This window comes from Podarcis cretensis, assembly GCF_951804945.1.
Source record: "Podarcis cretensis genome assembly, chromosome: 2".
NCBI lineage: Eukaryota > Metazoa > Chordata > Lepidosauria > Squamata > Lacertidae > Podarcis > Podarcis cretensis.
Genome location: NC_137171.1, coordinates 83582987 through 83605079, shown reverse-complemented (window position 1 = coordinate 83605079; position 22093 = coordinate 83582987). Strand labels below are relative to the sequence as shown.

General features: G+C 39.5%; 1 protein-coding gene across 13 annotated transcripts in view; it reads left to right on the top strand.

Moving 5' to 3' along the window:
* ERC2 (ELKS/RAB6-interacting/CAST family member 2) overlaps positions 1-22093 on the top strand; it is a 530269-nt gene that overhangs the window by 275105 nt on the left and 233071 nt on the right. For all 13 annotated transcript variants that reach the window (XR_013835709.1, XR_013835710.1, XM_079964988.1 and 10 more), the window contains one exon: positions 21725-21885. Coding sequence is in view for 11 of the 13 variants with exons in the window: in XM_079964988.1 (XP_079821114.1) it covers positions 21725-21885 (161 nt within the window). In the remaining 2 variants the exon portion in view is untranslated. The remainder of the gene's footprint in view (positions 1-21724; positions 21886-22093) is intronic.

Here is a 22093-nt window from a genome sequence, read left to right as displayed (position 1 = left end):
ATACTCTAATTGTGATAATTGTTTCCTATTTTCTTTTATTCTTTCCCCTTCTGTTAAGAGTTTTTCAGAGATACAGGAACACACAGACACATAGTCATTTATATTTAGGAAATGTTAAGCCTCAAATTGCAGCCACCTAGTGATATGAAACAGATACTGTCAGAAAAATTGACTCCATGGACACTTAATCTGCATTGAAGGGTGGAGCTTATTTACATGTTGAGAGTCACTAGTTATGCTTGCAGCACTAGTGACAGTGCATCAACACAGGAAGAAACTGGCACCGCTTTCCCTAACCCTGAATGGTCCTGGGGATAAGCTCTGTGTGTGTGTGTGTGCAAGTTTCTGAAGGGGGAAAGGTTGGAAAGTCGAAGATTGTTTTACAGAGCCTCCCAGGTCCACATCTGGTTGTTGCTTGAATATTTGCTGTAAAGCCTGGGGATATGAGAATTGCTTGTCGACTGTGAGTTGGCTGTTTGTGAGAAGAAGCTGTTCCTATAGACCTCTTTGCTGTTTGCCTGCCTGCAGGGAGAATTCTCTTATCTCACCTCAGAATTGGAGTTCATAGGGCATTTTATATCACTTGCAGCCCAGGAGAAATATGAGTGGAAGTATAGATTTTCAACTCTGCACCTAGACTTTGGGGTAACACTTCCTTGGACTTGGCGGAGGGAGCTAACTGCTGCTTTTGTCTGAAAAAGCCTTTGGGTTTTCATGTGAATGTTCCATTCATTGTATTTTAAGAAATGCATTTGGTATTGTTGTTTTTTACTTCTTAGATGTGTGATAAGTGGCAGGGAAACATTTGCCCAGATGTGAAAATTAGACTGTTAGGTTTCTTGGACAGGGGCTTGAACCACTAGCATAAGCAGAAAGATTTGCCTTTAAACATTTGAACGCAGCCCTTGGTTTCAATTAGTTCTCCCCATTTTAATTTATCTGTTGATTTATGAGTTCCAGATTACTTGATCTGGTTTGTGGAGTGCCACTGCTATGTTAGTCATTTGTCATTTTTGTTTGTTTATATTTTGTTTCTGGACTTAGGTCATACTACTGTGCATTCAAAGTTGGCTGCAGTTTTCAGTTCATGTCCTTTTTCAATATAGGTTACAGATGTGCATGAGTGCATTTGTACATTGGTTAAATACCATGCAAAAGAACCGTGATGTTATTGCACCAATATTTCTTTTTGTATAGTGATGTAAGCAATGTACTCATGTGATAGTGATATTGATGCAATACTTCAGTTGCATGAACATGAATGCTGAGGCCATGTTTTAATCAAAGCACATATGTAACAGTTAGCACTGGCAACCTGCATAAGGAGAAAGAGAAAAAGCATGTGAATGGCAAACTGTGAAACGGCAAACCACAACTGTATCAATTTCAAATTTAAACTAGAAGGCAGGTAGAACAGAGCAGTGAGACAGAGCTAATTAATCAGGACAGGAGTTGTCTCCTAATTTCTAGTGTTAAAATGAAGATCACACTCTCTTTCACACACACGTAAAATTTATTTTATATGTGTACAAGAGCTAACAATAGTTAATTTTATTCTGCCTATATATAGCAAAGTTTTAAAACATGAATGTAAGCTATGAAGAATTACAGCCAAAGCCAAAAGACATAACGGTTTCTTGCAATGTCAAGGTTTTTGAAACTGTACATGTGCAGTATTAGTATTAGATGGACTTTGTGTTTCATTTTTAGCCCAAGAAGTCTTCTTCATCAAGAAGACTTGATGAAAACTTGATACCACCACATAAAAGTACAGTTACAGTCTATATATAACATCATGGTAATTTAAAAACGACATCACACCTTGCATTGTACTGGAGGCATATTTAATACCTCTTTTCTGAACTGTGAACCAAATTAATATACCATGTTTTTGTGCTTCTGATTAGAGAAACAATTCTCAAATATAATACTGCACAGGGCACTTTGATACCTGTAGATATGAAATGGAGTTCACTGAGAGTGTCACCTATGTGTGTCCCATTGAAATAAATGGAATTCACATAGAAACTGTGCTTTGATGGTAAAACAACAAACCATTAGAGATTTGTTTCCTCAACTGCTATGTATTTTGTCCTCTAAAAATCAGTAAAAAAATTACAGCTTCTGCTGTTATGGAGCTCTACTTATAGATCCATTTTTAAATATATATATATTAAAAAGTAATTGCATTTTAAGCCTCCTTTTGGCATTAAAAAGCCTTCTGCTTATGCTCAGACTGTCAAGCAGTTAAAATATGTATTAAAGTTTCGTGGCAGCTCAGTCAAGCAGGTTTGAGTAATAACGTAGAGAAATTCAAACTGTAATCTAAGTCAAATCCTGTAGGACAAAACAGCCAGGTTTAAGTTTTCTTTGCTTTTGATTTTATATGCCACCTTGATATGTTTTATATGTTGCATTCAGAGCAAACCTATATATCTCTAGTAAGTCCATTTGAGTTCAGTGGCCCTTACTCCGAAGTAAGTGAGCAGAACATTGCAGCCCTGGGTGCTGAAAGTTATATGAGTGAGCTTTAATATGAGTGAGCTTTAGTCCCTCTATATGCATTATTTTTTTATAATCACTTTTATTTCTGTACTGCATGTTTTAAGCTGTCCATAGAAGCATCAGCTACAGTACTCAGCTACTGCATAGTCAGCTGAGGTTGTGAGGAGTGGGATTCTGGGGCTGATGGGCCATGCACATACCTTTTTCATTCTTAACTTTTGCATATGAAAAGCTGATGTGGTTGAGCACAAAGAAGCTTGAGTCTAACAAGGGGAAACATTTGTTCCAGTCCTAGCTCAGTCTAAGATTCACTGAACATTTCGTATCAGCATCTCTCAGTCCCTGTCCTCATCATTAAAATGTGACTTCCCAAAATGGTTAGGGAGCTGAAGGATGAAAAGGTCTTAAAATACCTTGCATGCTAAAAATGCTTGTTGATGATTAAATTAAAACTCCCACATTTGACCTTTTTTGGTGTTTTTGTGGAAAGGTTTGCAGTGGAGTTGAGCTGGCATTTCTCAGAAAACATAGCTGAGAAAGTTTCTGAGATTTTTCTTTATCTCGTCTGTCTTAAGGGGGAGACGGCGAAGGCCACTTCACATAATTTTCTCTGGATATTGGCCACCAATGGTTGAGGCAGGCCTTGTAACAGTGTGCTACTGTCACTGCTGGTGCCAAGCCCCTCCCCAAAATACTGCTGGAGGATTTCTCCCCTCCCTGGATAAATGTAGTGAAATCCACTCCCCTTCCAATTAATTTCAAGAGGCCATTTCCACAGCTCTCATAGGCATCCTTTTCCAGTTACTTCAGACTGTTATAGAAGCAAATTTTAGTCAGCTCATCAGCTCAGGCTTGAAGCCCTGCTTTCATCAGGGACTGGCAATGTAATGAAGTGCATCAGTGGGATCACCTAAGCACAATCCATCCTAGCTTGGCCAGGGCCTGTCAGTCAGTGATGCCAGGTGTGGGACAAGTGGCCATGGTTTTGGAGAGATGGCTTTGCAGGCCAAATTGGTACTTGTGCCAGGCCTAATGAGCCTTCTGGGCCAGAAGTTCCCCACTCCTAACTCGGGGTTGTGGAGGTTTGTTAGAGTATTATATCCCCTTGCTCTTGCCTGTTTTGTGCTCTTTTACTAGTTTTGCTAGTAGTGTTTGTCTGGAAAAAGCTGGGCCTTCAATTCTTCCTGTCCACCCATAAGTTTTGCTCTTAGTTTGTGTGACTTGTGATACCAACTGAGCAGAACACACTTGTTTTCCCTCCCCAGTCTATCATAACGCCTTACCCCTTGCACTCATCCTTCTGAAATTGCTCAGGGTTATTTTATGTGACGCTTCTTTCTGTAACAAAATGGTCCCCTCCAAATCAAACTTAAGGTTGCCTAGCACAAAAGCTGTAGGACCTCTTTGCCTGTAATGTGTGAAGCTTCTTACCTGAGGGCACTTTTATGATGGGTGTATGCTGTTTTCATCCAAATTACCCATAAAACAGAAAGGGAGATAAAGTGAATCCTTTTTAAAAACACTATACTTGTAAAGGTTTCCCTTGCAGAAAAGCAGTTGCATCTACCCTTCTGAAATTTGTCAGAATTTGTTCCCTCAGATGAGGCTACCATGCCTGCAAATATACAGTCAGGGACGGTTCCTTTTTGCAAGATAAAAAAAATAAAATCTTAAGCATATCTAGTATAAAAAAGCCTGAACCTATTTTTAATTTGGCAGAAGTTGTCCACTCAGGGGGGCTAAGATGCTGTCAAATTTCATTCAGTTCTGTCAAAAATAAGGAAGGCAGTAGCCTTTTTATTGCCCCATAATAGTGAATGAGGAAAGCAAAGCTTTGTTTTTTGTTTTTTGTTTTAATTGAAATTCCGGGTCAGACCCACAAGCCAAATCAGACTTCCCCTGAAGCACTTTGGACCAAATCTTGCTCTTTGCTGAAGCAGGGTCTGAAGTGAATCTTGTGGTCAGTGTTCACCCCAATATAAACTATAAAGTTAATCTGCATTCATCTGTTCATAAAATGTGAACAGTCCCTAAATTTCATGAACAGTCTTGAAAATGCTGGTAGATGTGGTAAGGAACAGTTCATCATATTGGATGAAAGTATGCAGTTTAATTCTCTTAGTAATAATATTACTGTTGGTACACTGGCATTGCAAAGCTCAAGCCATTCAAGCTGCAGAAATGAAGCAGAGAAGAATGCAGTGTCTGGAGAGCAGGAATGGAAACATCTGGCGTCATCAGCAAACAGAACATATTGCTTGAGAGCTGCAAACTTTCCTTCATGAAAGGTCTCCTCTAACTTTTTTTTTAAAGCCCTACTCCCTCTTGTGCTCATTTCCATCTGTCAGCTGAAAGCTGGGCCACTTCCCTTAACCTTCCCAATTGTCTTCTCTATATTTCCGCATCTTGTTTTTGACAATCTGTACTGAAAAGCGGCAATTTCTTTCGCAAACCCCATTTTTCCTACCCCCACTCCTTTGCTTACTTTGAGGCAATGAAATATTTTATGGCCAACGGTGGAAGAATTTAGATTCAGGACAACTCTCAAGGGCAGTTTGTCTAGCAAACAAATGAAGAAAGCATGTAACGTAGATTTACAGCTCAGAGGAAGTCTATAAAGATTGAGTATAAGTGAATTTAGGAAAACAGATGCAAGTCTATATTCAAAAAGGAAATGTGTTTTCATTGAAAAGTAATTTCAGAAGTGCTGAGAACCCATGAATCCCATTGAAGCCAATGGGTGACAGAAGTGCTCAGCAAAGTTGAATATCAGCCTATTTCATTTTTATTAAGTGCCAGGACTTAAATACATTTGACCTCGGTCTGAACAATATTGCACTATTTCCATCTCAAACCACTAAGAGATGCAATCTTCTACAGCACAACAGGATCTAATAAAGATCTCTGCATTCGCACATTGCTTCACTTTTTTCACACTTTCACAAGTTTGTGCGAAAATTTCTATCAAAGTTTAGTATACTGTGTTTGTTTTTGTTCCTCAGTTGTTCCCACAGTAAGTGCTTGTTGCGCATTTACAACTCACCCTTCACAAGAGTGTGTCAAATGAGTTCAAAGACCACACTTCTGACATTATCATAGTATTGCCCAATAATTTCTTTTATATGAAAAGGCCAAATGACATGTGAATAGAAATACAACATACAAGTGCTGTCAAATGCAGTGGTACCTCAGTTTACGAACTTAATCTGTTCCAGAAGTCCGTTCTTAAACTGAAACCATTCTTAAACCAAGGTGTGCTTCCCCTAATGAGGCCTCCCGCTGCCGGTGCCCTTCCACCGTTCTGCTTCGATTCTTAGACTGAGGTAAAGTTCGCAAACCGGGACACTACTTCTGGTTTTGCGGAGTTTGTAAACTGAATAGTTTGTAAACAGGGTTGTTCTTAAACCGAGGTACCACTGTACCATCTTCTGATAACTGTAAAAGAATCCATTTGCATATTCTCTCTTAAATATTAAACTATTGTATTTCAAAAGTAAGACATGGAAATATCCCTTATTTTTAGTTTTCCTGTAAAATAGTGTTGATGCAACAATTCTACTTCAAGGTATAACATTGAAGGTATATAAGATATTTACTTACATGTAGGTAGTTCAAGTTATTTTATTTATTTAGCAAAGTTTATCTACTGCTTAATGAAAACCATGAATCTATTTACACAAAATAATACAAAGCAGTGCTATTAAAACTAAGAGACTTTAAAAACAGTAGGCATAATAAAACTATCAAAACATAGATAAAATCAAGTTTTTAAATATATACACAATAAAATTAAATGTCTGGGTAAGCTTCCTTAAAACAAAAACAAGCAGCCAGTGTGGTCCCTTCAACAATAGTGTTACCTTTCCCTGGCCAGGTACATCACTCATTAACCTTCTATTTGCATCCTGCACTAGCTGAAGCTTTCAGACCTATATCAAGGGCAGCCCCATACAGAAAACATCACAGTAGCTGAGTCTTGAATTTTCCAGTGTGTTGGTGACTGAAGCAGTGCTGTCCCTGTCCAGGAGCAGCTGAAGCTGGTGAAGGGTGTTCTTGCCACTGGATCTCCCGAGACAGCAATGGATTCAGAGGGAGTCCAACCCCACCCAGAATGAGTTAAAAGCCTATTTCCCAGACCTGGGAACCACTCCACCTACAGGACCTCAATCTTGCCAGGATTCAATTTCAGTTCAGTGGCCCTTCTCTAGCCCACCACTGGCATTGTAATGCCAGCAGAGCATGCAAGTAACTTCACAAAACATTCCCAGTAGAGCTGTTATTTTTTCCACCACCTGTTCTTTTCTTCTTGGAGCTGCATTTCCTGTGCTGTATTCCTGTTACATTTCTCAAACTAAGGGAGGTCAGCTTGGGTTAGTATTTGGTTGGTAAACCTGTCCAGAGATACCATAGGGAAGCCGTGATGATGTTTTGGACAGTAGGCTTTGAATTACAGGAGGTGCTATCCTTCAGAGGTGATATAAAGACCACATGTGGTCATTAACAATCCCTTGGTCCTTGCCTTTACAGTAAGAATGTTAATCCCAGTGTGCTGGATTAATTCCAGCTCCTGTAATTGCTGTACATTCTACCTTCCAAAATTCCCTCTTCTGTGTAAATTTGATACTGCTTAATTCTTCCCTTCCTGGCCTAAACATTTGCGGTACATTGGTATGTAAGGCTAAACAGCTGATGATTTTGGCCTAGAATTAGCTGCATTTCAATTGGATGATAAGTAATATTTATCAGCTATGGATCGTGGGGTGTTGAGGGAAAGGGCTAGATTGTGGTATGTATTCTAAAGCTAGGAAAATCCCTTAGGTTACACAATGTTACCAGGTGGGGTAAGGGGTGGTGGAAGACCTGTGCACAATCTGTTTTGTATATTAGGTTGAAGCAAACTGATCTTTCTGGTGATATCCCTGCAGCTTTGCAGACTGCTCTAGAATCGAGATGAAGTATGACATCTCCTTTCTTTGTTTATCCTTGCAATGTTGTGGATATGAATTAGGAGGCCATGTCCTCATGACTCCTGCACTGCTGAACTATGGGAACGGTCTGACCCATGCAGAACCTTGTTTTCTGTGAGTCTTCCTCTCATGTGATATCTTGGCAGTAAATTTTACGTGTGAATGTTAATGACTGCAATATAAATGTTGCTTTCCATTGAATACTGGATTTCTTTCCATTGGTCCAAAATGCATTACCTTATGCAATAAATCAAATATAAATGAAGTTTCTGACATAACATTTTCCACATGGGGGTGGTTGAGCCTTATACATATGTTGCATTTGGAACAAGCCCATAATAGACTGTTCGCCTTGCTAGACCAACGTGGTCCTTTGTGGTTTCCAAAAGTTAATAAGCAGTTATCACAGACTATGGATATAGTTTATTTTATTAAAAAATATATCCCGCCCTTCATTGTAGAAAGATCTCAGAGTGAGTCACAACATACAAAAACAGGTCAACATAAAAACAAATAAAAATATTATACAAGCAAACAAGTCACTAAATTTCAGTACACACTACCCTCCATCATACATAGGCCAAAGGTGATGACAAGCAATGGCCAATTTATGTGCATCCAATTGACGCACAATCACACACACACACACATTGCACCGAACCCGGAAGTGACCCGAAAATGTCTCTAAAGCATCACTAACAGGGAGGGATGGAGGCACAACTGGGTGGGGGAGGGTGGAACAGAACTCTTTACTTGGAAGCCGCCCCATGCAAAAGGAGGATTGCCTGCACTTGAAAGGCCCAGCAGGACAGAAATGGTTTCATCTGGCACTGAAAGCTAGCCAGTATAAGCACTAGTCCACTCCAGGGCAAGAGTGGTCCACAGCTGGAATGCCGGGTTGCTCTATTAACTGATTTAATAAGAGCTATCATATTTATGCACCTGCTCGAGTCTCCCAGAAGTCTACTTTCCTGGTCTGGTACAAGAGATCCACTGGACATACTCTTCTTAACATCTTCAGAACATCATGACCATACAAAGTTCTACTGGTCTAGCTGCCTATATTGATGTCCTTCACTGGAAGGAATCACTACCACATGTAGAATTTTTGCTTCCCCAGTGATTAGCCAAGGGCCAGGCTGCCCATGAGGACACATTAGATGACTGCCTTGGATGGCAGGAACTTCCTGATCCACGAGTGACAGGTGCAACCCCCGGTGCACATAGGTGCTGTTCCTTCTCCTTCTCCTTTTGGCTTCTGCCTCCTTTTTGTCCAGAGGCTACTTTGCAGCAGCAACACCATTTGCTTTTCACCAAGGCCAGAGAGGGGTGGCAGCTGGAGGAGGATGAAGAGAAGCCAAAACTGCCACTGTTGATCTCCCCACCCTTCCCTTTCCCCTAACTCCATGTTGATCTTCCCTCCCTTTCCTCCCAATGCTGACCTTTCCTCCTGTGTGGTGTAGTGGTTAAGAGCGGTAGACTCGTAATCTGGTGAACCAGGTTCACGTCTCCACTCCTCCACATGCAGCTGCTGGGTGACTTTGGGCTAGTCACACTTCTTTGAAGTCTCTTAGCCCCACTCACTTCACAGAGTGTTTGTTGTGGGGGAGGAAGGGAAAGGAGAATGTTAGCCGCTTTGAGACTCCTTCGGGTAGTGATAAAGCGGGATATCAAATCCAAACTCCTCCTCTTCTTCCTGCCCTCGGATCCCAATCCTTACTTACTCCACTGTAAGTGTGCATAGTCCTGCAGCCAGGAAAACAATGAATTTAGTAATGAACCTTCCCTTTTATTCAACAGATGGACGAGCTCAAGGTGGTGTATGTGGTCCTCCCCCTCCCCCTCCCCACAACAACCCTATGAGGTAGGTTAGGCTGAGAAGCCGTGAATGGCCCCAGGTCACACAGTGACCTTCATAACAGAGTTGGGGTTTGAACCCCGGTCACCAACATGCCTGGTCCAACACTCTAACCACTGCTCCTTGCTGGCGCTCTACTTCCAAGCAGGATTACTCAAAGGATTAGTTGCAGGTTGGGCTGCAAATTTAATTTAAATTAAAGAGGAGAAATCATGGTGGAATGACCATGGCATAGCCATTTTCCATTTTTTAAAACAATACAGTTAGCAGGATGGCTTCTCTGGATGGCTGTGAATGAGTGTTAACGGCCCATTCATTTTGGGCTTGCTTGCCATCTCTCCTCCCTACCACATGGGACAATTAATGAGCAAACTGGCTGCACCATGTTTGAAAAAAGTGTATCTTTGACCATTCAATTGAAATCCTTCATTCTTTCCCGGAACAGTTCAAATCACCTGGGCAATGCTACAGTCTAATTAATGTAGTAGAAATCCACTTCACTAATTACTTTATCTATTCAGTAAAACAGGAAGGGGCATGTGAAAGCCCAAATCATACCAACTTGAGACTTCTGCAATAAATGAACAAGCATCATGCTACTGCTTAACTGCCACAGGGGATCTGCAACCTTGACAATCACATTGATTTCTTTGTGCACACAATATTTAGATACATAATAAGCTCTCTTACAGTATATGAATTGTAATATAAAAATCCAAGCTTTTATTAGCATAGCTCAGATATGCTTGTTTTAAAATTGCAGTTATTATATGTGGTGCTTAAAGCTGTGCAAGCTACTTTATTGTCCTTAGTGCTTTCATTCTCACAGCGATCCTTTCTGATAAGCACAATTATATCCATTCTACAAATGAGGAACTGGGTCTGAGAATGAATTTGGTCATTAATGTCTTTGCTGAGCCTACCTGAGGGCTAATAATTAACACCATTTATTGTTGTTTCTCCTTTGTCAAGGTACAGATTATGACACATCTTTTCAGTCATTTGTCCTCCCTTGGGCTATAGTCCTCTGTGCACTTGCGTGGGAATAAATCATAGTTACTTCGGTTTGGATTTAACTTAACCATGCATGTGGATAATTGTATGGCCTTCTTTCCTAAACATTATTAGGTGCTATATGTTTTATTCAGGAGAATACCAATAGTTTAAAAATTCATGGGACAGGATTTTGTGGGGGGGGGGTTGTTTTTTTTAAAGGAAATCTTGTTTCAATTGTTTTTAAAATCGTCACTGGCTTTAAAGATGTTGGAATGCCCTGTGTTGGGGGGGGGAGAAATGTTCTGCATTGTTTGGACATGCTTGTCATAAATTTCTTATTATGCCATTGTCCTATAAAACCTCCCACTGACCATGTCTGGATGAGAAAATTAGTGTAAGGTGGCTCTCTGCCCATTTTCATCATTGAGTCAGCAGCATTTCTTTCTACTTCTCACCTTCTTTCCCTAGTCAGGTCTCGTGGATGGAAGCCTCAGTATTGGGTCCAACAACCTGGACTTTTTAGAAGTTTGGTTGACTTGGAACCTGAGGAGAAGGCTTAGCCTTCAGCTCTCATATTTGTCTACCTCACTGGGGGATATAGGTAAGGTGCTCACACCATTTGTGCCTCCTCTATGAGAAACAGAATCATTACTTGATCAGACCAAAGTCCTCTCTAGTCCAGCATTCTGTTCCCAGAGTCCCTACCAGATGTCTCCGCAGAGCCATAAGTAGGATGTGAGAACAATAGCACTCTCCATGCTTATGTGTCTCTCCCCTCCCCGCCCAAACTGGTATTCAGACACATGCTGCTTCTGATCCTGAAGGTACCATATTTTTCTGTGTATAAGACTAGGATATTTTCTTGAAAAATTAAGTTTAAAAATTGGGGTCGTCTTATACATGAGGGCAATTTCCCCCATTTTCTCAGTCTGGAGTCCCAAAAAGACAGAAAAATACAGTAATATGTAGTGCTCACGATTGCTAACCATTGATAGGCTTATTTTTCTATGCATTTATCTAATCCTCTTTCAAAACTGTCCTTGTTGGTAGTCATCAGTACATCTTGTGGGAGCAAATTCAACATGCCCTCAGTCCTGGCACTAGAGAGAGCAGAAAACTGTTGGAAGCAAAGGCTTGAAAGCAGGTCTATTACTCAGTTCTTAGTTGATTAAACACAGGAATTTTAGTTGGTCAGCCAGATTTGCATATGTGTTTGGTTTTTGTAAATGCTTGTTTGAAAAATAATATATATATTTTAAAAAAACTGCTGCCCAACTTAGTTGAGACAATGTTGTGGCTGATTAAAAGTTCTTTTAAAAATTGATCAGAGCTATTTGCTACTTATAAAGTAAAGTATATGGAGAGAGAGAGAGAGAGAGAGAGAGAGAAAAGAGCACACTTGACAGTTCAAGAACGTGTATAGAAAGAAAGAAAAGTTATTTATGGGGAAATGGAATATTGGTGAAATAAAAAATACATGTATCAAAGTAGGAAATTCCAAGAACAGGAACTAGAGCAATAATAAAACCATTGACTGAAATGTTACTTTTGGTAAGTAGACTGAAGACTTAGTAAAGTTTACTGTTATGGAAACTCATGGAAATAGTGCTTTGTGCACATAGCTTGATGTGTATTGAAACAATATATAAAGAGGGGAAATAGTAATATTTCCATCCTCAAGGAACAGTTTCTACTTGACTTATCAGTCGACTTAAGCATTTGTCATGTAACTATTGTTCTTTGCAGAAGATTTCAGGGCATGTCTTTGGGTGCACATCCAATTCATGCAAGCCACTGGAAAGACCTCTGGAACTTCAGTTTGGTTTCTTCGTGTAAATTGTCACTACAGCTGCAACATACCACTGCAGTTATATATTGAAGGGGAAGGTTGATAATGGCAGACAGGCAGGTTGCCTTTCAGCTGCCTTTTTCTTTTTAACACAAAGGAATGTCTGAGAAGCTTCTAAAGAAAGAAACTACTTGAGTAATACAATTTATCATTATCTGTAGGAACAAACTTGATGGTTCTGTGCTGACTGGTAGGACAATGGAATGGGATTGCCTGTAGACAATGTAGGGGTTTATGAACTTTCTCTACATTCAAGGAATCTCAAGATATGCAGAAAAAAATATTAGAAATATAATTATAATAACTGTTACCACTCCTCTCCTGTTGAGGGTTGTGCCTGCTGAAAGCTGTTCCATAGGAACAGTATATTTGGAATGGTTTTGAAGCCTGACTAAGAAGTGTGAAGGTTTCTTCCCATGGGGAACAACAAAGAAAAAAAGGAACTCTTCCCCAAAATCATGAAAAGGAATGTTCTGCCAAGGGGCAGAGATTATTTTTTGATTTGGACAAAGCAACAAAGCACACCAGGTCCGTTCTTCAATACATAGATTTTATTTATAGGATGAGGAAATAAAAAGCAAATCAAAAAAAGACAACTTATGTCCTTTCAGTTACTGGAAACCCCTGAGAACAGCAATTGATGTGTGAAGTTTCAAGAGACGGACTTTCCCCACCATTTTATGTCTTAATCTCATCAACCATACTGCATTTCACTAAATTATTCTTGAACCACAGGTTGTTTTAGTAATTACACTCACAGTGTTGGTTCCACAACACTTTTGATCATGTTTATATCCTTGGCAGATTAAGTGTGCATTGGCAGGCAACCAATATAGATAACTGTGCAGCCATCCCAGATACTTCCTAAACAGGTGGATGGCCTTGAGACGTCATCAAGGACTATCTAGAGATGAATAACAGATGCCCAGCATGTACTGTCTGAGACAGATGCAGCTCAGCAAAAATGAAACAGAAAGCAAAGGAAGAAAAAGCAAGTCTGACTACTAAGAGGTGAAAGTAAACTGGTCATAGAAGGAGGGAGTGCATTACACCACACTAACTCCTCAATATCACAACAATCTTCCATATATTTTCAACACAAAGAAATTGGAATAAACCTGAACTTCAAATCTCAAAGACCATGGTGTGGATAAAAGGGGTTTTGCATCTTGGAACAAGCAAGAGCTTTGAGGATGGTTTTCATTAGGGAAATAGCATGTGAGAAAGGGTTAAAGCTCCTTTCATCATGGTCCCAACCTAGGACAAAGACACCCCGGTGCTTTTAAAAACAATAACATAAAATGCATTTCTCATCATATCTAATTCAGCCTTCTGACTTGCATATCTGGTATAACATTTAGCTTAGCATCATGAATTGGTAAAGACAGTGCACAGTAACAGGGGCATTGTTATCTTGAAGCTATCAACTAAAACAGCAAAATACAACTAAGTTTTTTAAAAATCAAAGGGGAGGGATGAGCTCTTATTTCAGTGCGTCACTCTCAGCTGTCCTAGTTTCATTTGGAAATGGGTATCATTTCTGTTTCTTGGTCTGCTCAAAATTTGTCTTGAAATCTTCTTCCGGAACCTTCCGGAGTCAGCCTTGATCTGATTGTTTCTGGCCCAGTCCAGTCCAGTCGAAACTTGAACACATCCAGGCAGAAATGCCTCTGATGTTTTCTGCCATATCTTGATGAACAATACTTAATGAATTACTGAAGAGTCTCTGTAAGATTTACTTTGAAGGTGATTCCAATGGAGTTTTATGTCAGCAAAAGAGAAGGTATTTTTGTGTCCTTCGTTTGTGAATGTGCAGATGTGATCCTGAGGGTTTTACGCATGTAACAAGAAATTGGAGAAATTGGATATTTGAGAATGGAAATTGGTGGTCTTCCAAGCAATATGGGATCTAAAAGTGCTAAATCCTTTAATAAATAAACCCTGATTCAGACTGGAATGTCTTGGCTTGATCTTAAAGGTGATATTATGTAGGCCTTCTAACAGTCAACCGGCCTTAAAGATAATTATCTGTACATTCCAGCCTTGCTTCTGCCATCAGCAGTGCCTGGGATCTCAGAGAAATAAATGTTATTTCCCTTACAAGTATATTATATTTAGACTAGCCTCACTCCTAATCATTTTGTATAAACTCTGCTCTTTACTGGAAATATTTGAAGAGGAAAACTTTTCCTTAAAAATGCTGTAAATTCTGCTGGCTACAGAAGCATATGTAAGTGTTGTTGTTAAACACTGTCCATATTTGAGTGACCATTGGAACTCTTTTGTAAGGCCCATCACATACATGAATTCACGCTCCAATGTATATAAATAGTTCTGATCATGCTTGCAGTGGGTGAAAGTTTTCCTACACTTCTGTTTTGAACCTTGGGGACAGAGTACACAAAAAAATTAAACTTCTTTAGAATGTTGATTACAATCTAAATCCTTTGTTCATGGTGGAATAGAAAAAGCACAGTAATTAAGTGAAGGATCAAATACTCTATTTGATATAAGCAGCTGTATCCAACTAAATTTTACTCAGAGTAGAGCCATAAAAATGAATTGAATTAGTTGTGCCCATTAATTTCAGTGGGACTGCTCTGAGTATGAGTAAGATGGGAGACAACCCAGGGACTGTAACCCATGTTCTAGTTAGTTGAAATACTTGACTGCTTCATTTTATGGGTTTGGATGAATGTATTCACATTTATTGTCAACAGAGCACCCCACAGCTTCAATCAGAATATATTTCCCATTCCACTTGCTACTCTAAGCTGGCAGTGTCATCTACGTGTTATGGGTAGACTTATTAAGGTAAGGCAGGGTGGAGAACCTGAGGCTCAGGGCCAGATATTACTCTCCAGGGCTGGATCTAGACCAGGGATCAGCAAACTTTTCCAGCAGGGGGCTGGACCACTGTCCCTCAGGCCTTGTGGGGGGCCGGACTATATTTTTTTTTGGGGAAAGAACAAATTCCTATGCCCCACAAATAACCCAGGGATGCATTTTAAATAAAAGCACACATTCTACTCATGTAAAAACACTCTGATTCCCAGACCGTCTGTGGGCCGGATTTAGAAGGCGATTGGATTGGATCCAGCGCCCGGGCCTTAGTTTGCCTACCCATGATCTAGACACATCAAAGAAGCTTTTCAGTTAAATGCGTTGTAAACTTCATTCATATGAGAAATCTGGTTGGCAAAAACAGAACTCCACAGCGCCATTTGGTGTCACAGTATGCATATCCAATGCATATAAAGCACTTTTTCTTTGCCAATGTAGCTAAGTCCCAGTTCTCTATGTCAGGACTTTTCCCAGGCTACATCCTCTCCCCAGCCACATGCCTCACCAGTTCTACTTTTCAGCTCCTTGAGTGCTCTGGCTTGGCTGAAGTGTGTCCTTGAGTTCTGATCACTCCTTTTGCTTGCCTTGATGGTGCATATGAGTTTTTGCAGGAGGAAGCAAGGAGGAACATTGGCCATAATGAACCATAAACACTAGTTGTATAACTTTTTATTAAAAAAATTTTTTTTTAAAGAAGAATAAGTCTCTAATCCTTGTAGAAACTGAGATGTGAAGCAAAAATGTCCAGGTGCTATTCTCATTTATTTTGGTGGTTTTTTGTTTTTTTAAAAAGTTTATTTTAGATCTACAAAAGAAACCCCACCACAACCCCATGAAATATAATATTCATTAACAAACAATACCCAATGAACATCAGGGCAAGAAGTATTTTTTTATATTATTATTATTATTATTATTATTATTATTATTTTCCCCAGCCACTCTGGGCGGCTTCCAACAAAATATTAAAAATACAATAAAACATCAAACATTAAAAACTTCCCCCAACTGTATTCCCCAAAATTGGCCAGGCAGCCAGAGCCCCTTTGCTGAAGAAGGGAAACCAGACAGCTTCAAATGTATCTGATTCAGCTTGGCCCTTTGCCAGCCTCAATGTTGGTTTTTCTAAGAGGGGAAGGTGCCATATGTGTTTCATGCCAGTCCAAAGTGGTCTTCCAATCCCTAGCCACAGTCATCCTTGCAGCAACCGTGTGTTTCAATCTGGGGTCCAAGAAGAGAGACAGCAAAACCAGAGGTAGTGATTTGGGCAGCACATGTGAGCTGGATCACTCAGAGGGCAAAGCCATCACATGGGCCCTATCTCTTGTTTTAGTGGTAAGTAGAAACATGTATGGATGCCAGGCATACCTGTGGATGGATAGCAGGTCTGCCCTGGCCACAACACCTTTATGTTACCAGATCTAGCAGAAACGTTTGGTTTTTTGAAATACTTACTTGTCCCCTGGAAAAATCCCTGCAGGTGGGTGAGTCTGCTTTACAAAAGTAAAATGGATAGTTGTTGCTCCACCTATTTTTGCTACTGAACCCACCCATCACTAACATGGTACGCAGGAGGTTATCTGGAAGGTAATGCAATCCTTTTCTGAAATCATTTTTATTTGATTTTACAAATGCAAATTAGTTACAATGCCAAATACATATCCATAAAAAGAGATTTCTCTGAATCTCACGACTTTCCCCCATCCCCTCCATGGGTCCTATTGTCAACATTTCCAACTGCATATTATTTCATAGTCTATATTTTGTATCTATCCACATTGTCCATAATATTTGTTACATTGCAAGTGGGATTAAAATCCTGCTAATGTTTTCATCTGCTTACAGTCATCTCCCAAATAAACTATAAACTTTTCCCATTCTTGAATTTCTTGTCTTCTTGGACTCTGTGTTTCCTGGTCAGTTTTGCCATTTTGGCGTAGTCTAACAGCTTAATTTGCCAGTCCTCTCTGGCAGGAACTCTTCCTTCTTTCCATCTCTGGGCTAGTAGCATCCGTGCTGCGGCTGTCATATACAGAAAAAGTCTTTTCTGTTCCTTTGGGATGTTGGTACCTATAATTCCTAATAGAAAGGCTTCTGGTTTTATAACAACAACAACAAAAATAACAAAAGTTATTTCAAACATTTTTTTCAGTTCATTATATATCATTTCCCAGAAAGCCTTTATTACCCGGTCATGTGATCCTTGATCCGAAAATGTTCCCCACTCCTGAAGTAAGGCAAAACCTGCAATAAAGTAGCCTAAGAGGACAAGCTCGTTTGCATGAATCTCATATGTTTGCTTGTCTGGATGAACCTACTTATGATAGAAGCAGCATAACTCTCTTGTCTGAGTTTAGGAAGAAGCAGTGAATAGTTAGCTAGTTCTCCCTTCTCCTGAGCACCTGTTACACTTGCAATCCTAATAATTCAGGCACAGTCTGTGGCTCCACTAAGTGCAAATCTACAGATATCTCACACATTGGACACAAGAGATCAATTTAAATTACAAAGGTTTAAATTGTTGATTTGAATCATTATTTAAATAACCAAAAAATCGAAGGAGCCGATTTAAATCGTTGATCTGAAATAGCTTTCCAACATTCTAATTCGTGTATTTCCAGAACACTGAGATTTCTATAACAACTAGAACACATCTGTTTTAGTAAACAGAATTTTTAGACAACTCAGTAGGAGCATAATCTAAAACTTTCGGCTGGAGATTAGGCTCATATTAGTCTGAAAGGGCTGGCCCAGAAACCAGCATATTTTACCAAAATACTTGACCTCAAAAGTTACTTGTATTTGCCTCTGGTTCATTCCTATACATAGACAAAAAAAAACCCTCTAGCTCAATATGTTTGGCAGAGGGTCATAGATTCTGTTTGGCAGAGGGTCTGCATTTATTACATTCAGATATAAATTGAAAGCAGGGACAATTAATATAACTGATTTTTAAAACAAAACAAAAAATGCAGAACTCTTTTATTTTTATTTACTTGAAATAGTATACTCCACAATCTCTGTAGTTTTACATGTGGACAGATAATCTCCTCAAAATACATCCCAAAATACAGTCCCCTTTGAGAAGTCTTTTTTTACACCGATTGGCAAAAAAGTGTAAAGTTATTCACAAGTGAACAGGTGTTGGGGAAGAGGGGAGCATGTCCCTAATTTGCAACCAGGTTGATAGTCCCTCATCCTGATTCAGCTGCATGTAGGTTATTAGCTGGCTCAGGATTTGGATAGGGCTTGGCATTTGGATGCTAGTCTGAATGATTTTTCAATGGAAAGTAATGCATCTAGCTGTGTATCCAAGCACACCATCCATCCATAATGTATTAGCTTCAAGAAGTTTCCCATTTGGATGTCTCTAAAATGCACATTGACTGTTAGCTAACATCCACTTCAAATCTATTAAGAATGAAGTTCCAGTTTTCTTAGCCCCTTGAATAAAAGTTGCAATGGCTTGTGTTTTAAGATGATGCTTGATACCTTGATCATTGTATGCCCAGAAAAATACTGTTTGGATGAATTTAGTAATTTTTTGTACATACATGACAAACATTTGAGCAATATACTGTAAGTATGAAAGTTAGAATCATTTCCAGAGGTGTTAATGTTTGGCCTGCCATTGAATTAAGAAGTTTAAGCAATAATGGAGACTAGTATTTTAATAGTTTATTTTACATGTTACAGATTTGCCTGCTTTAAAAATATGTGTTTATTTCTTTTGATCCATGGAGATAGGGTTGTTTGAATTAGAAACTTGGAAACCTATTTCAAATCAGTGATTTAAATATAAAAAAATTATCCCTCAAGACTTTCTGAGCATTAGTCAGTAATGCTCAACGGGTGCAATTTGGTTTTTGGAACAGCTTCTTGCTTGTCCATTGCTACAGAGAATGTAAGATGAGAGTCTGCACATGTACAGAGTGTGCTCTGAATTTGTCTTCGTTTGTCTTTGTCCAGCGTCTGGACAATAAACACACAGTTCAGACAGCGCTAAGCAAGCACCACAAAGGTTGGTTTTTAAGGCTCCCAGGAACGGTGAGCAAAGGGAAGATGATTAATTTGTGAGGGCACATTAATTATACACTCTTACCCCTTGCCCCAGGTAACCCAAATAATATCGAGCATCAGTTGCTCATAATGAGTACAGTATGCAGCTACCTCTTTCTGATATTCTGAAGTAAAATAACTTAATGTTATTCCATATATATTGGCATTTTAGTTAGGAAATTGCATGCAAAATGTAATAATACTGTACAAAATTATTCAGTACAGTTTGTACAGATTATTCCTTGGGATTCATACATTAGCATATAACCTCTGCTCTGCCACATTGTGTGTATAAATAAAGTGAAGCGTTTTCTTGTATTTATCCATCTGCAGGACTGGTACAACTTCAGGTTGAGTCCTATTCAGTCATCATTAATGAGCATTAGCAAATGCTTTCAGGTATTTAGTTTTTGGTAGATTTGTCAGATACAAACAAACGAGACAACCTCATAACAAAAGTGCTGTTAAAGATGAATAGGATAGATGTTGAATTGCAGATCATCTTACTTTGCAAATAACATGGCTAGCACTCTTTTTTTGCTAGCTTGCTGATACAATGCCATTTTTATTCTAAATTAATCGGCTCATGGTATCTCATGTTAATCATGAAATCTAAATGCATTATTTTACAAGTATATTTTAAGAAGTCTCAAAGTTTGTACACTGCAACATCAGGCACAAAGTGTTTTTCTTCCTATGAAGAGTGAGTCTTGCGACACCCACCATTCACTTCTGTTGCTTCACAGAAACTAATGGGATAAGCATCCCTGATTTCTATATATCACAATTAATGCAAGTGGTAAAGTTGCCTTCTGGAGTATAGTGTTGCAAGTGTGCTAGGAATCTATTTTTGGCAAGAAAACTCCCAGTTTGCCCTCTCTCCCTTAAACTGACCTGCTGGATGAAATAGTAGATGTGTGTATGATTCTAGGCATACCTTTCCCTAAGATCAACATTTGTACACACTTTAGTCACCTTTTATACGTAGTGCTATTGACATTAACCAGAGAGGCCAGCCTGACAGCACTGTACTTTAACACCAGCTAAAGAGTTGTTCTGCTCTACTTGCACAGTTTATCTAAAGAGATTCGGGGGGGGGGGGGGGGAGAATGGTTTTTGCTGTGTGTTTTTTTAAAATCACAAGCCTAATTGTTTTCCATCAAAGAGAATTCTCTTCTAGGCAAACTATCCTGTAAGGTAGCAGGATTATCTTGAAGGTCAAAATTGACATAACTATGAAAGCAGGGTATAATGACTAATCCTCCTGCTATCAAAGTGGGTCTCCCATGTTGAGCTGCACTGAAAGGGAAAATGAACGGCAGGACACTGGAAGGTCCTTTATACTGGAGATCGGTACCACAGAAGTGTGCAGGAATATTGTCATTTTTAAGTATGCCCCATTAGTCTCCTATTAACCTATTGGAATTGAGAGATGTGTGCATGGTATGCTGTCAGCTGGGGCTGGCACTACCTGTTTGCTTGCCTTCAACTTCGGGCATGGAGTGAGCAGGAGGGAACGGAACTTGGAGAATATGGCTGTTAGCTTCTTATTCTCAGAGGTTGCTTAGCCTCAGCCAACAAAAACCACTGGAGCTCCTGGACAGAGGCACACCCCCCCCCATCTGCACCTCTCGGCCTGTGCTCCAGTGACATGACTGTTGCCTCATCCCTCTTACCTACAGACTCCATGGATCCCCTAGGCAAGAGGAAAGTGTGCTGCATGGCAGCCATGTCCCAAGCTTACAGGATATGACTGCTGGCTGTGTCCTCTTGCCCACCAGCCCAGTAGAGCTGAGTCCAAGAAACCTGCTGTGCCTCTTCTGGTCAAACAGGACATGTCCTGGCTCAGTAGAGAAGTTGAAGGAGCTTTCCACAAAGGGAACTCCGTGGAGCTCGAAAGCTTATGTGAAGAGGAATGGATAGATATGAAGGGTAAAAAAAAAAGGAGGGAAATACCTTCCATTCACTCTATCTTTGGCCTCCTCCGTGATTTTTTTAGATTTATTATCAGTCTATATCAGTATGTCTAAGTTGGACCTGGGTCATACTCTGACAATTTAATCTGTAACACTGGAATTTTTGTGTGGAAACACCGTAAGAAAAAATGACATTTCTCACTCCTGCGACATTTCAACGAGCAATTTTAAAATTAAAAGAGCAAAGATGTGAGCAACACACACATATAGACACCATTTATAATCAACATATTTGCTACAAACAGATTCCTATACTGGCCAGTCAGATAAGTCCTTCTTGCAGGCTTCCCATAGGGTTGAAATTTAGCATGGTGTAGTAATTAAAGTGGTAGACTAGGAACTGGGAGACCAAGGTTCAAATCCAGCCATGAAGCTCACTGGGTAATCTTGGACCCAGTTGCTGTCTCTCAGCCAAAGCTACCTCACAGGGCTGTTGTAAGGGTAAAAAGGGTAGAGCAATTCCTTGTTCCCTGGAGAAAAGGTGGAATATAACTGAAATAATAAATAAAAAAGTAAAATTGTAAGTAGTGTGGTAGTGATAAAATTTTCTGAATTACCTTATTATGTAAAAGCCTGCTTGTCTGACAAGAGAAGGGGAATCCAAACTTAGAGTTAACTGTTTATTTACACATTACCATTGTGACCACTTAATTCATATGCCTTTTTTTAGTTAGAAGAACTAAGGAATGCCCTGGATAAGACCAGACAAGAACTGGATGCTACCAAAGCACGGCTTGCCTCAACGCAACAGTCTCTGGGTGAGAAAGAAGCACATCTAGCCAATTTAAGAATAGAACGGAGAAAACAGTTAGAAGAGATTCTGGAAATGAAGTAAGTACACATATATTTTGATTTTGATAGGATTCAAGGGAACATGATTTTTCATTTTATTTTCCCTTTCTGCTCTATGGATATACTTTGTTTCATGTGCATCCTTAAACAATGAGAACAAGGGGTGCTTTGGTGTGTGTGATTTCACTGCATTGGGATGTGTAATAATAAGTGCTGAATCATTTGGCTCAGAATTTTTCACAACTTT